General features: G+C 42.4%; 1 protein-coding gene across 4 annotated transcripts in view; it reads right to left on the bottom strand.

The window, feature by feature from the left end:
* Positions 1-4512, bottom strand: part of kat2b (lysine acetyltransferase 2B) — an 80574-nt gene extending 76062 nt beyond the window's left edge. For all 4 annotated transcript variants that reach the window (XM_033012146.1, XM_033012154.1, XM_033012161.1 and 1 more), the window contains exons 1-2: positions 4082-4512; positions 2907-3033 (exon numbers count right to left, since the gene is read on the bottom strand). In XM_033012146.1, coding sequence (XP_032868037.1) covers positions 2907-3033; positions 4082-4402 — 448 coding nt within the window. In that variant the 5' untranslated portion in view covers positions 4403-4512. The remainder of the gene's footprint in view (positions 1-2906; positions 3034-4081) is intronic.
* Positions 4513-17832: the final 13320 nt, after the last annotated feature.

The following is a 17832-nucleotide window of genomic DNA, read 5'->3' as shown; positions in this document are numbered from 1 at the left end:
GCTGCATTGATTCTCTTTCTAACTGCTCCCATAAACCAAAAAGCAGATGGCCTCTACAACTTAACCTCATAGCAACTCTGACCTCATACTATCAGAGATATTCACTTTGCCCTTTCCATCCCTTCTCTAACTTCTCAACAAGTTAAATTATTTGCTTTAACTTCTAACTTGTTATCATTTCTCTCTTTCCTGGTCCTGACGAATTCAAATTCAAAACATTAATTTTGTTTCTTTTCCACAGATGCTGCATGACCTGTTGGACATTTTCTATTTTTTTAAATTTCAGATTTGCAGCTTTCTTCATTTTAATTTAATTGACTTGTTCTTGATTTTCTCCAGTACATTTGGTAACATTAATCACTGCTAACTGAATATACAAGATAAATATACCAAAATTACTTTCAGCTGGAACTCTATTTTTTCCTGCAAGATGTTCTTTAATTGACTCCTGATTACTTCAGTTTATTCATGGGATGTGAATGCCACTAGCTTTCCCCAGAATGTGTTGCCCTTCCCCAATCGTCCTCAATGCTGATGGCTTGCTGGATTACTTTAAAGGACTGGTACATGTGAATAACAGTGCAGGCTCTGGAGTTATATATCGCGGAGTTATGACGACAACATGATAGCAATTTATTCAACTGTGTCCAAGGTGACTTGTGCAGGGTGGACAATATTGAGAGTAATGACTCGATGGCGATTATGTCACATGAGGTGTATCATGCCATGAACAAGCTGTCCAACAACAAAGCAAGTGGCTTGAATCATATTTCTGCTGAACACCTTAAGCATGCGAGTATGAGGATAGCTCCTCTCCTTGCTATTTGTTTTACTGGCTTTATGATTCATGGCTTGTTACCAGACTCAATGTTGTCTGTCCTGTTAGTGCCGGTCATTAAGGACAAAGCTGGTAAAGTAGGCAGCCTAAATAATTACAGGCCCATAGCTTTGGCCAGCATATTGTCAAAAGTTTTAGAAAGAGTTCTGCTGGATAGAATAAATGAGTTTGTTAACTCCACAGATAACCAGTTTGGCTTTAAAGCTAAACATGGCACTGACTTATGCATATATGCCCTAAAGGAGATTGTAAACAAATATAGAGGCAAAAACTCTTCAATCCTTATGTGCTTTATTGATGCTTCCAAAGCCTTTGACCGTGTTAATCACAGAAAGCTGTTTGGTAAAATGAGTCAAAGAGGGGTGCCTAAATACATTGTTAGAATTCTGGCCTACTGGTATGCCCACCAGACTATGCAAATAAAATGGGGCAATAGGGTCTCAGCCCCATTTGGGGTTAGCAATGGTGTTAGACATGGGGGAATTTTGTCCCCAGTCCTTTTTAATCTATATATTGATGATCTGTCTAAACAATTGAAAGCCTGTAATACTGGGTGCGTGATTGGTAATATTTTAGTGAACCATATTATGTATGCAGATGATCTTGTGGTCTTTAGTCCATCTAGCGCTGGTCTCCAGCAGCTCTTTACTATATGTTCTGTGTATGGTGTGGAACATGACATTAAATATAATGCTAGTAAGAGTGCTGTTATGATCTGTAGAACCAGAGGATAAATGTCTAAAATTTCCTGATTTTAAATTGTCTGACAATAATCTTAGTGTCTGTAATAAGGTAAAATATCTAGGGCATATTATTACAGAACAAATGACAGATGATGAGGATATTTATAGGCAACGACGCATGCTGTATGTACAGGCGAATATTCTCTTGCGTAAATTTGGTGCGTGTGCAGATGTGGTGAAGATGTCGCTATTTAGTGCATACTGCACACCACTCTACACTGCGCACCTGTGGTCGAACTATGGAAAGACGAGTTTGCAGAGACTAAAGATGGCATATAACGATGCCATGAGAACACTGCTAAGGAAACCTAGATAGTGCAGTGCCAGTAATATGTTTGTGGCTGCAGGTGTCAGTACTTTAGAAGCTATCCTAAGAAATCACATGTATAAATTCATTTTCAGGATAAATGACTTTAAAAATGTAATTATTGTGGCCTTGTCAACCATAAGGGTTAGCACTACACGCTACAAATCCCAACTATGGAGACACTGGTATCGTTGTAGGACATTGATCATTCTTTTAATCTGGATTTTTAACTTATGTATTGTGTTTTTAAAATATATATAATTTATGATGCTTTTATAAGTGATATACTAAGATTTTATATGTACTTTATGATATTTTTTAATATGCAATGCATTTTTTTAAATGTAACGTTGCCCCTTGTCTGGACCTCGAGTCCGTAATAAAGTTTATTATTATTATACGCCAAACCGAGTAACAACCACAAATTTCCTTACCAAAGGCCATTAGTGCATCAGTACACTCGACCAATTAGTGACATTTTGTGTATAATTTAACTAAAGTCAATTTCCTGCCCAACATGGTAAGATTTTCACTCATATCTCCAGTCTATTAGCGTAACCATTAATTTGGCCCTTACTTGCAGAGTTTGTTTATATCCTGGTGTTTTAGATGAAGTGTTTTGAATTATCAGCTTCAGTATTAGTTTCCTGAGGAATAACTGAGATCAAAAACATAGAGAAATTCACCCATAATTAATCTATTTTAGGAAACACTTAAAAAAAATCAAATCATTCGAATTTGGAGTACAGAAAACACGCCTATACGTCAGCAATACGATACAAAAGTGTCCACAATTATTATGCTTTTTAAAATACACTACATCAATTTAATCTCTCATAAGCTTTCTGCTGCAAATCAGTGTTCTGGCTTGAAGTTATGGTGATTTTTCTAATAATAGTGATAAACTAAAGATTTGTTAAACTGAAATTCCTAAATCATTGTAGATAAACTTGTGTGACTTCAGACTGCACGATACATTATTAACCTGAGAGTGTACAAGAGGGAGTACCGTACCTACCTAGTGTATGGCCACAACTCCGGCAAGGTTCTGCAAGACTAACAGCTGTCTGCTGGACGTTTACTCTTGGAGGTGTGGGAGGGGGATTCCGATTCTTCCAGCCATTGCATTTGCAGGATTCTTCAGCCTAGAAAGATTAGCAACATGTGGCATTCAATACCAATACGACTAAACCATGACAATGTCAACAAACTAGCGGCTGGTTATTATCCTGCTGGTGATGAAAAATCAGAGGACCTTCAGAATGAAACTGTTCATAATTCTATTTAATTTAACTCACACCAAGGTACGATGACCATAGCATCAGTAATCCCCCCCCCCCCCCCCCCCCCCATATTCTGTTTACAGACCACCAAAAAAAAGCTCCTGTGATCTCTGGTAAAGTGATTACAATTTTGTACACATTTCTTTTATTTTGTTTCTGACCCCGACAAAAGGAGAAGGAAAGTGTGTTCTTCACTCAGTATCTTTTCCAATCTCTGTCACTTCACACTTTACAATCGAGCACCTGTTACTCATATTTGTGTGTACATTCAATTCATAAAATAAATCAAATGTCTACTCTGAAGTTAATCATCTCAACCTACCTTAAGCGACATGTATTGGGGGGGGGGGAAATAAAGTCCTCAAGACTTTTGTAAATTAATTACAGGCGTAGCACAAATGTCGCTAGAGGATAAATGTTTTCATCCAATTGACCATATATTTTAAAAAAACGTAATCATTTCAAAGATCGGTTGTTCCACATTTCTGCGGGAATTGAAATTGCTACTTATTTGGCAAAGTATCAAAAGTCAAACTGAAATAAAAAGTTCCTCCCTCACATTATCTACACTACATAACCCATCACAGTATTTCCTGCTGCTTTTGGAGATAATTGCGCGATCATCGTAACATTATGCTCCTAAAATAAAACTGTCATCAGTTTCAGAAAATGACACAGCATGTAACGATCCTTACACTGTTTACAACACATACGCGCCAGACAGAAAAACAAACCCGCCCCCTGTTGGAAAACAATCCGACCTGACACATATTCGGTCAAAACAAAATTAATTCTGACATGTCACTTCATTCGAGAGCTTTTTTTAAAGAAACCAACGAGTTAGTTTGTTTGATTGGTGCGGATGCGCGGAGCCTGTATTATTTCGCTTCTTCGTGGAGCTAGAGGCTACCTTGCAAGCGGAGTAAACGCCGAGTTTCTCCAGTTTCTTTGTCCGGGGACAGCCGCGGAGCTGCGCCTTCCTCAGCGCGATTCTCTCCCGCTGCTGCTGCTGACTACCCGAGCCGGCGGAGCGGCCGCTGTCCGTCACCGCGGGGCAGACCAGCAGCGGCGCGGACACCACGGGAGCAGCCAGGGAGACCGACACTGGCGGCACTGCATCCGAGCAGCCGCTGCCCGCTCCAAAACACACCGCCGGGAATCCCTGCTGAAGCCCGCCCGCTGCCGCTGCCGCTGCCGCTCCCGCTGCCCCGCCAACGCCACTCTCCGCCATGGCTCCCAGCCGCTCCGTACGTGCAGAGCAGTGTTGTGCTCTTTTTTTAAGGAAGTGATCCGCGCTGGAATGGTGACCACAGCCGCGGTGGCAGCTCACTCCTACATTATCCTGAGCTGATAGCACCCCGCCAGGGGCGGTGCAGAGCACAAGCTGTCACACAGGCGCACATCGGCTCATTTCCTATTTATTTTCGTCCATTTATTATAATTAAAGGAAATATATTTCCCGAACACATAAAAATCTACATAATGACAAGCCAAGTATAGTGAAAATCGAGGGATAGTTTGTAATTAATAAAAACATTTACGTGGTTGCAAGCAGCGATTTCAGGAAGCAGCAGGCCAAACCTAGATCTGTTTACACTGTCGTCCTATGTTTTGCTGCAAATGAACTCAGTTCTTCACTAATTTATCTTTGTTTATCTTCCACCAGCTCAAAATTACACCTCTCCATCCCCAGGCGGTTTATGTTCACGTCTTACAAAATAAAAGTATTGCAATTGTACAGTCTGTCATGGTCTTGTCTATTGGAAGTTGAGAATGTGGCAAGTAGGAAAGATGAGGGGGGGGGGGGGGGGGGGGGGGGGGGGGGGGGGGGGGAGATCAGTAGAACTCGATAAGTTCCCACACAGGTTTCTGAATAAAGTCAGAGTAAATCGATTTGAGGGACAATGTACAAGCATAGATGACATGCCAACATGGATAATGTACTAATTAACAAAAAGCAAAGTATGGGGATACGTTTTCTCTGGTTGACAGGCTTTGATGAATAGGGTACCAGCTTTGACCCCAGGTATTCAAGATCTGTATCAATAGTTTGTTTGGGGGACCATATGTGATGGTTACAAGATTGCTGATGGTGCAGGATTGGGAGTACTGTAGCAGACATAAAGAATATTTATGGAATAGAAGCAACCTAAGTGAGTGGGTGTGAACATGGCAGATAAAATAATATGTGAAAACATGTGAGGTCATCCACTTCATTGCACAAAACAGAGAAGCAGGGTTTTTTTTTTTTTTAATAAAGGTTAGCAGATTGGGAAATCATCATATTGAAAAAGATCTGAAAGCTAACATGCAGATGAAGAATGCAATTCTAGAGGGTAACTAGCATCTATGTCTTTATTGTACTAAGATTTGAGTACAGGAGTAAAGATGTCTTACGCCAATCATATAGAATCATGGGACCTATACAGTTTTGATCTGTTGACCTGAAAGACAGACTTGCCATCGAGGAAGTGTATCTAAGATTCAATAGACTGGTTCCTGTAATGGCAGGCTTGCTCGTTATTTGAGGTGAGATGGAGTAGGTTAGGCCTGTCTGCTCTAAAGTTTGAAAGAATAGCAATTAATGTAGCTGAAACTTACAAAGCATGACCCAGGAGAGGCGGAAAGGTTGATTCTGGCTGAGAATAACTCTGGTAATGCTCAGCTCTAGGTATAATAGTTGAGTTTATCTATAAATGGTGTCCTCTGCAAGGTTGGAGTTTCATTTAAACAAGATTGGATCCCAGTGAATAATTGGAACTAGACAAAAATGAGGCAACTCACAAAAATAAACATATATTTTCTTCTGTAGGGTCTAATGAAGCAAAGACAGTGTGATTTTGGCACCTCACAGTTCATTGCAATAGGGCGCTCAAACAAAACTTTGCTACTGGCTATCTTGATCTGATGAGCACACCCGAAGTGAAATGCCCAACAATTCATCTGCCAAATCTAAGTATTATAGGTAGTAATATGTGCATGTCAATGAAGTCACCTTATAGGCTACTAATCCCAATTCTGCCATACTTAAAATATATAGTGACAGGGAGCCTTTTATTTCCAATCACACATTTATTCTTGTATGTACAATACCTAATTTCCTTTCAATTCCTCAATGTTTATACCCCTTTTAGTTAATATCTTTCCTTCCTTCATCAGCTTCTAACAAGCCGCATCCCGTGATTTCAATATTAATTCCCCCTTTTCCTTTGTACTCCCTGGATCTGTCACTCCACACAATTTTCTTTCCTTATCACAATACTCAACCCTGTCATCTCCAGCCGTTTCTACAGACTCTCGGTACAGTACAGGCATGGCCATATCTCTCTTTTTATTATTTTCATTATTAATAATTATCCTTCACTATGCATCAAGTTATAAATTCACCTGGAATTTGCACCAAACATGCAATGTTGCAATAGCTGCACGGTGCCTCCTTTCACACTTTGGGAATGGAATACAATGCTCAGCCACTGACATTCTGTGCGTTTGGTGTAGACTCGTAGAACCCAGAAACATATGGACGTGCCATCGTCTATCCAAGAGACAGAACAAGTGCATTCAGTTGATCCAAATGTGCGGTGGTGAATTCAACAGGCAATGAATATCCACCGCGTAGTTGTTAGACACCCCACTCCGAGACTGATTTTTTTGTTGTCTAACTGAATATATGGTCATTCAGGTTTCAACTGTGTCAAATTGACCTAGCGCTATTTTTTTTAATTGGATACAGGTACTGTTAAATATTAACGGATGAACCTGTCTTGTTATTGGTTTTGGTCTTTAATAATTCTAATAGAGTATTCCGCTAAACTTTTGAGTATTGCTGTATGTTAGTTCATTCAGCTATGTTTTTCTTTTCATAGATTGGAAAGTAAACCTCCTCCCCTCCCCCTCTGCCGACGCTAATTTCATTTACTTCTTACTTGTCTTTGCACATTATTTCTGCACTTCGTTCACATCCTGTCGTCTTTAGTCTTCCACCTATGCCGATGATAGCGTGACTCCATTGCATTACTACTCGCTCACTGCTTGCAGCTCCACTCTAAAGTAAGTCTGCCACCGCACCTTCGTGACGCGCTCATCAATCGAAATTAACCGCTAGCGCCCAGTGCGCGTCAACACAAGGCGCTGCCGCTCACTCTACACCCACCGCGGCGCCGCCCCTTCTCAGAGAGATGCACCGCAAGCAAGTTGGAAAATCATGGCGAATGTCAATGGGGGAAATTTCCTTCCAGAAAACGGGGCATTCCATCTGGATGCAAAGCATCCTTTTGCATTTTGTCAGAATAGATATGTTCCGAGGCGAGGAATGCTTTAGCAGGGTGTGTGGGGTGGGGCTGCAAATGCTACTGGAGCAAAGTAATGGGGGAAAAGACACAAAGTGTCGGAGTAACTCGGCGGTCCGGCAGCATCTCCGGAGAAAATGTATAGGTTTCCTCCAGAGATGTTGCCTGGTCCGCCGAGTTGCTCCAGCACTTTGTAAAGCAGCATCTACAGTTCCCTGTCTACAAGGTGGTGGGGTCCGTTGTAGAAGGTCTGCAGAGCAGTTCACTTCCAAAGCTCGGCAGTTCGGCTTCTAGAATAGCTGACAATGGTCCGGCACTCCAATAATTGTCCGACGAGGCACCTCCGTGTGTCTCCCCCTTCCATCGGCTGCTTATAACAGCGGAACACTCGCCCGAGGAACTCAACGAGTCTTTGCATGGAAAAGGACGGACGGCGTTTCGGATCCGGATTCTCCTTCTGACTCGTGAGCTTCGATCTTGTGGGTGTTGCAGCTCTCATCGCAGCCTCAGGTGCACAACAGAAGCAAGTGAGCATAGTCTGGAGGGTAACTGATGCAAGAAAAAAATTGTGTGCAACGGCGCCTTTTTTTAAATCGGGCTGGTTTGATCGCAAACTTGCCAATGAATAGCGGCCGTATTATCTTTGACGCTGCTGACGCAGTGTAGCACCGCCCCGCCAGCAGGAAGTGTGCTGAGTGAGCAGTTAGTTGGTGGAGTTGTGCGACCTTCTACTCAAAGATCTTAGAGCTTAGATCTTTGCTTCTACTTCTAGGGCAGTCCGCCGGATGCTTCCACTCTAGTTTTGTTGAGTTTAAAGTGACCGATGAAGCCAGAGTGGGAACCGCAGACAGTTGGAGCAGGGAAGCCTGACCAGGCATTAGTGCGATTAGTTCTGTTACGTGAACAAATGCCCCTTCGACCCATGACGCAGCGTTCGGTGCCTACTGATGCATGAGCTGGTTGAGATCCCGAATGCTCTTTCACTTTGCGCGATCATAAGCTAAAGAATCCCAAGTGTGAGAGGGCTAAGTTTAAAGAAGATGTGCGGGGTTTTTTGGGGGAGTTTTTGCGTGGTGGGTGCTTGGGATTCGCTGCCAAGCCTGCCAGCAGTGGTTGTTGAGGCAAATATGATTTGTGGTGTTTAAGAGGCTTATAGATAGGTAGATGGATAGGCAGGGAATGGAGGGATATGGATCATGTGCGGGCAGATTAGTTTAGTTTAACCTGACATTGTGAGCCGAATGGCCTGTTCCTGTGCTGCATATTGTGGGTATGTTCCATATTTTGAGAAGGATTTAAATCTTGAATCTATTCATGTAATATATTTGTGCGACGCAATAGACTGCTGGTTTCTTGGGTTTGATGTTGGATGTGGGATTGCTGTAGTTTGCCCAAATTGATCTGACTGACAATAACTAGGGCCTCAAGGCTGGGAATGTTGGCCTGGGAGAGGATGCTGATCTTGGTTTGCTTATCCTTCCAGTTGATTTGGGGTCTGGGACTACAGTTGCCTGCAGACAAGTTTTCTATTAGGTCACGAACCCTTGATCTTCGAAAGCCCTTTACCCCCTTCAATAGACCAAAGGAGTAAATGAGTCCTTTTCAGAATGGCAGGCAGTGACTAGTGGGGTACAGCAAGGCTCAGTGCTGGGACCCCAGCTATTTACAATATATATTAATGATTTGGACGAGGAAATTGAATGCAACATCTCCAAGTTTGCGGATGACACGAAGCTGGGGGGCAGTGTTAGCTGTGAGGAGGATGTTAGGAGGCTGCAAGGTGACTTGGATAGGTTGGGTGAGCGGGCAAATGCATGGCAGATGCAGTATAATGTGGATAAATGTGAGGTTATCCACTTTGCTGGCAAAAACAGGAAAGTAGACTATTATCTGAATGGTGGCCGATTAGTAAAAGGGGAGATGCAACAAGACCTGGATGTCATGGTACATCAGTCATTGAAAGTAGGCATGCAGGTGCAGCAGGCAGTGAAGAAAGCAAATGGTATGTTAGCATTCATAGCAAAAGGATTTGAGTATAGGAGCAGGGAGGTTCTACTGCAGTTGTACAGGGTATTGGTGAGACCACACCTGGAGTATTGTGTACAGTTTTGGTCTCCAAATCTGAGGAAAGACATTCTTGCCATAGAGAGAGTACAGAGAAGGTTCACCAGACTGATTCCTGGGATGTCAGAACTTTCACATGAAGAAAGACTGGATAGACTTGGCTTGTACTCGCTAGAATTTAGAAGATTGAGGGGGGATCTTATAGAAACTTACAAAATTCCTAAGGGGTTGGATAGGCTAGATGCAGGAAGATTGTTCCCGATGTTGGGGAAGTCCAGGACAAGGGGTCACAGTTTTAGGATAATGGGGAAATCCTTTAGGATCGAGATGAGAAAAACATTTTTCACACGTCATTTCATATCCTTTAGCAAATGACCGAGTGATGGCTTGAAGCCTGTCCACTGAAAACATGCAAATGCAAACTCCATATGCACACTGCTGGCTGCCTGATGCCTGAGGTTGAAGTAAGCTTGGTTGTGTAGTATGGTTGCTATGTAATGAAAGATTTCCCATTAGTTCTGAAGATTAGCATCCCCCCTCGTCCTCCCCCCCCCCCCCCCCCAAACCATCTGGAATAGTGAAACAGTCAGTGCTCGCAAGAAGAAAACCATTGGAGATCTCCTCAACTACAACTCGTTTGATGCGAGTGTCCTTGACTGCATCCTGTAACAGATTATTTGGTCCAGCCTCGGACACCTGCCTGACCAACAAGGCCATTTCCCAACTAAAAAAATACCAAGTTAATACGAGAAAAACTGCAGATGCTGGAAATCTGACAGAAAAATACAAAATGCTGGAACACTCAGTAAGCCAGGCAGCAACAGGAAAGAGAAATAGAGTTCATACTAAAGGCTGATGACACTTTGTCAGAATTATCTGAAAATTGTCATGGTTTGGGAGCAGAGAATATCTCTGATGATGTTCTATAACTTTGCAGTGAAGGTTTTCACTCATGAAATCATAATCTCAATAACCACATCCTGGAAGATGATATACCTCTGGACCTCAGAGGAGCCATAATTGAAATGTTCTCCAAGTAGGGAAACAATTCAGATTATGGTAGAAGCAATGGGATCAGCTGAGTCCTCCTCAACCACCTTCTATCCCTAAATTGCCTCTAAAGGGCACCGGACATGTTCTCCAAGTGATGACTCCAAGAAAAATGCAGGACACCTTGCATGGCCTTTTTCAACTGCACCAAAGCTTCTCATTTCACAATCCAGAGGGACAGTGGAGCACTCTACTAAAATTGGTTATCCACAGAAACTCAGATTTATTTTGTTTTCTCCACAATGACACCCATAGTCAATGATCCTAATCAATGCTTGGCAACACAGCCAATGGAGATGATAACCACAGTGAAGAATGCTGTCAAGCAAGGCTGTTTCATTGTCCAGCCGTGCTGCAAATTTCCGATTCAGAGACAGCTGTCAACATGAGATGTTCATTCTGTGAACTCTGCAAAGGAAAGCTGACCTTAGTTACAGGATATGTCCCTTCCTTTCTACTCATCAAACTTGCACTATTTAAAGAGATACTTGATAACTATTAACAGTTTAGATGGCAGCAGCTTTGTAACGGTTTGAAGATAAAGTCCCAATGACTGATGGTTCTGCTGGTGATTGCTTTGCAGTATGCAAGGCACACCTGTGACCGATATGGAAAGTTATTTGTTTTAAATAGTGCAGCTTAGTTGGGGGATTACCATTTTCTGCTGCTAAATCTAGTTTTATCTTGCATGAGTCAAACATTGCACTGTTGAGTATGACGTATGGGAGACCTTTCTGTGAAAGAAATTGGGCTTTAGTGCGCATCTAGAAACATAGAAAATATAGAAAATAGGTGCAGGAGTAGGCCATTCGGCCCTTCGAGCCTGCACCACATCTAATATGAATGAATGAAGAAGAGTTCAAAAGTGCATTTGTAAATTGTACAGGAGGAGTTCAAGAGTTCAAGAGAGTTTATTGTCATGTGTCCCTGATAGGACAATGAAATTCTTGCTTTGCTTCAGCACAACAGAATATAGTAGGCATGAATACAGAACAGATCAGTGTGTCCATATACCACTATATAAATATATACACACATGAATAAATAAACTGATAAAGTGCAAATAAACAGATAATGGGCTATTAATGTTCAGAGCTTTGTCCGAGCTGAGTTTAATAGCCTGATGGTTGTGGGGGAAGTAGCTATTCCTGAACCTGGTCGTTGCAGTCTTCAGGCTCCTGTACCTTCTACCCGAAGGTAGCAGGTAGATGAGTGTGTGGCCAGGATGGTGTGGGTCCTTGATGATGCTGCCAGCCTTTTAGAGGCAGCGACTGCGATAGATCCCCTCGAAGGAAGGTAGGTCAGAGCCGATGATGGACTGGACAGTGTTTACTACTTTTTGTAGTCTTTTCCGCTCCTGGGCACTCAAGTTGCTGAACCAAGCCATGATGCAACCGGTCAGCATGCTCTCTACTGTGCACCTGTAGAAGTTAGAGAGAGAATCCTCCTTGACATACCTACTCTTCGTAATCTTCTCAGGAAGTAGAGGCGCTGATGTGCTTTTTTTATAATTGCATCATCGCAGTGTTCTCGGACCAGGAAAGATCTTCAGAAATATGCACGCCCAGGAATTTGAAGCTCTTGACCCTTTCCACCATCGACCCGTTGAGACAAGGAAGATGGGTTCAGCTCATAATGACCTATCCATTAAAAGCCTGAGCCATATTTGCAGAAACAGACCCTTCTGCCCACCTACTTCTGCACTCGGTCCGTAGCCTATTATGCCTTGCTGATTCAAGTGCTTGTACAGAACTTTTTAAATGTTGTGCCTGCCTCCACCATATTTTCATGTAGTGCGTTCCAGATTCCAACTACCTTCTGGGTGAAGAAATTATTTCTCAGATCTCATCCAAATGTCTTACTTTTCATCTTCAATTTCTGCTCTCTGGTCAGACACCTCTACCATGGGGAAAAGTCTCTGCCTATCCACCCCATCGATGTGTCTCAAAATTTGATATATCTCAATCAGGTACCCCCTTAACCTCTTCTGCTGCAAGGAAAACAAACCCTGCCTACCTGTCTGGTATTACAAAATTCCATCCCAGGAAACATCCTGATAAATCTTCATTGCGGCCACTTTAGTGTAATCATGCCCCTCCTATCGAGTGGCAACCAGAACTGTACACAATATTAAAACTGGAGCCTAACTAACATTTAATAAAGTTGTACCAAGACTTCCCTGCTCATATAATCTATGATCCAGTTAATGAAAGCAAATATCCCATGCTTACCACACTATCTACCTGTGCTGCACCTTGAAATGATTTGGACTTACACACCGTGGCCCCTTTATTCATCCATACTCTCCAGGGCCATCCCATTCATATACAGTGCCCTCCATGAAGTTTGGGACAAAGACCCATCATTTATTTATTTGCTTCTATACTCCACAATTTGTGATTTGTAAGAAAAAAATCACATGTGGTTAAAGTGCACATTATCAGATGTTAATAAAGGCCATTTTTATACATTTTGGTTTCACCATGTAGAAATTACAGCAGTGTTTATACATTGTCCCCCCATTTCAGGGCACCATAATGTTTGGAACACAGCAATGTCATGTAAATGAAAGTATTCATGTTTAGTATTTTGTTGCATATCCTTTGCATGCAATGGCTGCTTGAAGTCTGCGATTCATGGACATCACCAGTTGCTGGGTGTCTTCTCAGGTGATGCTCTGCCAGGCATGTATCGCAGCCATCTTTAGCTTATGCTTGTTTTGGGGGCTAGTCCCCTTTAGTTTTCTCTTCAGCATATAAAAGGCATGCTCAAATGGGTTCAGATCAGGTGATTGACTTGGCCACTCAAGAATTGACCATTTTTTAGCTTTGAAAAACTCCTTTGTTGCTTTAGCAGTATGTTTGGGATAATTGTCTTGCTGTAGAATAAACTGCCGACCAATGAGTTTTGAGGTATTTGTTTGAATTTGATCAGATAGGATGTGTCTATACACTTCAGAATTCATTATGCTAACACCACCAGCAGTTGTATCATCAATGAAGATAAGTGAGCCAGTACCTTCAGCAGCCATACATGCCCAGGCCATAGCGCCTCCATCACCGTGTTTCACAGATGAGGTGGTATGTTTTGGATCTTGGGCAGTTCCTTCTCTCCTTCATACTTTGCTCTTGCCATCACTCTGATATGTTAATCTTCGTCTCATCTGTCCACAAGACCTTTTTCCAGAACGGTGGTTGCCCTTTTAAGTACTTCTTGGCAAACTGTAACCCGGCCATCCTATTTATGCGGCTAACCAGTGGTTTGCATCTTGCAGTGTAGCCTCTGTATTTCTGTTCATTAAATCTTCTGCGGACAGTGGTCATTGATAAATTCACATCTGACTCCTGAAGAGTGTTTCTGATCTGTCGGACAGGTGTTTAAGGGTTTTTTTTATTATAGAGAGAATATTCTGTTATCAGCTGTGGAGGTCTTCCTTGGCCTACCAGTCCCTTTGCAATTAGTAAGCTCACCAGTGCTCTCTTTCTTCTTAATGATGTTCCAAACAGTTGATTTTGGTAAGTCTAAGGTTTGGCTGATGTCTCTAACAGTTTTATTCTTGTTTCTCAGTCTCATAATGGCTTATTTGACTTTCATTGGCACAACTTTAGTCCTCATGTTGATAAACAGCAATAAAAGTTTCCAAAGGTGATGGAAAGACTAGGTGCTGAGAGCTCTCGTATACCTGCATTAAGGAGGCAATTAAACACACCTGAGCAATTACAAACGCCTGTGAAGCCCTGTGTCCCAAAGATTATCGTGCCCTGAAATGGGGGGATTATGTATAGACACAGCTGTAATTTCTACATGGTGAAAAATACCCTTTAATAAAATCAGACAATGTGCAATTTAACCACATATGATTTTTTTTAAATTACAAATATCAAATTGTGGAGTATAGAGGGAAATAAATAAATGATGGGTCTTTGTCCCAAACATTATGGAGGGCACTGTATGTCTAATGCTTTTAGAGCGTGTTCAGGGATCATGCTCTTGACCGAAGGGCAATATGATGGGTTCTTCTTTGAAGCCTGAAATCTTTCACCTAGTGCAGCAGAGACCTGTTCCTGGACTGCTCTGGATACAATGCCATTAAATTTCCATCCCATTTACCGGTTTCAGGCGGCTGCAGATATATCAGCCACAACTCCACTGCTGGTACTGGAGATGATAGAAACTCTTTACTCAGGCAAGTATAGGGGTGGTGGGGAGTAGGCAGCAGATGCATGCCGTTTAGTTGAAAGTTGCAGTGAATTATACACAGGCACACTAAGGACAATACACCAGACCCCCAATTTGTACCAGAACAGAAAATAATTAAGGACACCTACTATATCATATTGCTGAATGTTATGCTTCCAGGAAACTCCTATGATTCATTCATCCAGACCAGTCATGTAACCACAGACCAACTGATGGGTCCTTGGAGGTGACACATACAGACTCAAGCCAGAAATCCAACAACATTGGGTCAATGCAGACTATAGTGGAACTAAACTGAGGTTCTGAAGCAGAGATATTGATACCTCGACTGATTTGGCAGTGCGCTTCAATACACCCCAGAGATGATTCCTCGGTGTGCCTTGCCCTCCAAAGTATGGCTATTATGCAGACATAGAGATGGAAGAAAATGAGGGAGATCAAGGGAGAGGGCAAAGATTAGATAACCTCCCTGGAAATGCTTTAAAGAATCTGCCTGTCAATTCCACCAAGGAGCCTGAGCATCATCAACATGAATAACAACATCTGTGTGGTAATATCTGGACAATATTCAGGATTGGGCTGATAAGGCCAAATCTAATTTGTGCCTCTGAAGATTCAAGTAACAATCATCTCCATAGAGTATTTGTCTAATTACTACTGTCTCCCACAGGAGACGGGGTTGGGCTTTAGTGAGTATCTGTGTTAGTAATTAGAATTGTGTGGAAACTGTGAGAATTGGGTGTGAGCCTTCGAGCAGTGGTTTGTGAGGATGTGGTGGAGCACTTGAATGTTATGTCGAAGCCCTTATAGAAAGAGATTGTTGGTAGAAGACTGATAAAGTGTAGTGCATTTAGAGATGTCTAAAACCTATTAATCAGTAATGATTGCAATTTTTCCATATTTATTCTCTTATCATGACCACACATGTGAGACAATATAATGGACTGACTCTCGACGTTGACCTATTGTTCTTTTGCACTAGTGATTAACTATGTGCCAGGAGAACTTACTGGCATCTGTGGGTTGAGAGCTCTCCTTTCCCCTTCATTGACCTGGATTTCTTAAGCTGCTTTGGAAGATCAATATGTCCCCCTTCCCTGTTCTATCATCTGTTGAAGCCATCTAATTAGTACACAAATGACTTCCACCTCTGGCTGTAAGCACGTCTCACCTTCCTTTTAAGATCGCTAAAATGGCTGAAGTTGTAGCATGAAATGACTCAGACAAGTAGTATAATTAGATATGTGATTATTTTGTTAAGGCCTTTAAAAATGTTTAGAACTAGATGATTAATTAGGTTAAACCATTAATTGTGTGCACTTGCTCCAGATTAAATGAATACGAGCAAATCATGCCAGTTCATTGCCAGTTCGAGGCCAGTTCATTGGCTATATTTAAGAGGGAGTTAGATGTGGCCCTTGTGGCTAAGGGGATCAGAGGGTATGGAGAGAAGACAGGTACGGGATACTGAGTTGGATGATCAGCCATGATCATATTGAATGGCGGTGCAGGCTCGAAGGGCCGAATGGCCTACTCCTGCACCTAATTTCTATGTTCTATGTTATCTGTGAGCCTTTTTTAGTTACCTGATCAAAATCCCTTTTCAGCTCACTGAAATGTTCTTTCTTCTCGAGTTATATTTACTTTTCATCATCTCTTGTCATTGCCCACAACAATTCAAGTAAAAACAAATTTCCAAAGATTATCTTTTAATAGATGTATGGATAGAATTCTTGTTTGGAATTCTGATTTTAGCAGGTCTCAGAATGACTTCTTGCAAACAATATTCTTGCGATATGACCACTCACTGTGTTTTCATGCCTTTAGGTCACAACACAACATTTGTTTCTCCCTTAATCAACCATCTTACTTAAGCTGAATCTGAAATGTAGAACCCCAACATTCCCCTTAACACCAGCTGTTCGGAGTCATCACCTATGATTCCCACATAATCATTCTCACCTGAGCCTACCAGAGATGTCCAATCTCACTGCTCCTTCACATTGTCTGATGACAATGTCTGAATGGTGTTTAAGCAATAGAGCAGAGGGACTATCCTGAAATACCCTGGTCATCTTTTGGCAAATTTATCAAGCATTATAACTGTGTCTTACACTCAGAGGTACTTAAGATATTAAACCTGAAGTAAATTATGGAAATATTAAAAAACAATAAAATGCTAACGACTAAAATGCATTAATTAAAACGTGTAAGCAGAACTAGAATGTTAAAAAAACTAAAGATAAATATGCACATTTTAAATTATCTGCCTTCCACTGAAATATAATCCCCACTTAAATCAAAATGGTCCCTGATGCTACACCAGGTCTGACTTAGTATGAGAATGGAATGGTGATTCCTGGAATAGAGGTTGAGGAATCCCAGTAAGACTGGGGTTGTCATGCGATTCCCTGTAAATTCCAACGGTGAAGGAGGTTGCACATAAGGTCAAAGGGTGTGATGCATGGAGTAGCTCAATCCTTCTGGAGTACAAGGCAGCTTCTGGCTTACACTAGTAACACGCGAAACACGTACATTCATACCTGTTAAAAACCGCCAAAATGGTCAATTTTTGCGCCGCACCCCACACATGGGGTGATTCACCCCCCCGGACACCCACACTGGGTGATTCACCCCCCAACCTACACATAGGGTGTTTCACCCCCCCGACACCCACACTGGGTGATTCACCACCCCCCGACCCCCACCCGGGGTGATTTCCCCCCCCCCCCCCCCAGGTGCCGGGCTGTCTGTAGCCCCGCCGCGGCGTTTCAGCCGCCAAACGCCAGCCGCAGGGATGGACAGACAGCCCAGGGTCTGCGAGTGTGGAACCAATCAGCGCGGAGTCCAGATGCTGGGACAGACGACAGGCCCGCTCTACTTGCCCTACCTATATCCAAGACACCTCACACGCTCTTCTTCTCCTCCATGACTTCCGTTTTCCAGGCCCCCACTCCCTCATCTTCACCATGGATGTCCAGTCACTCTACACCTCCATCCCGCACCAGAAGGGTCTTAAAACCCTCCGTTTCTTCCTCGACCGCAGAACCAGCCAATC

Source organism: Amblyraja radiata, chromosome 2, assembly GCF_010909765.2.
Source record: "Amblyraja radiata isolate CabotCenter1 chromosome 2, sAmbRad1.1.pri, whole genome shotgun sequence".
Lineage (NCBI taxonomy): Eukaryota > Metazoa > Chordata > Chondrichthyes > Rajiformes > Rajidae > Amblyraja > Amblyraja radiata.
This window is presented reverse-complemented; position numbering and strand designations above follow the sequence as displayed.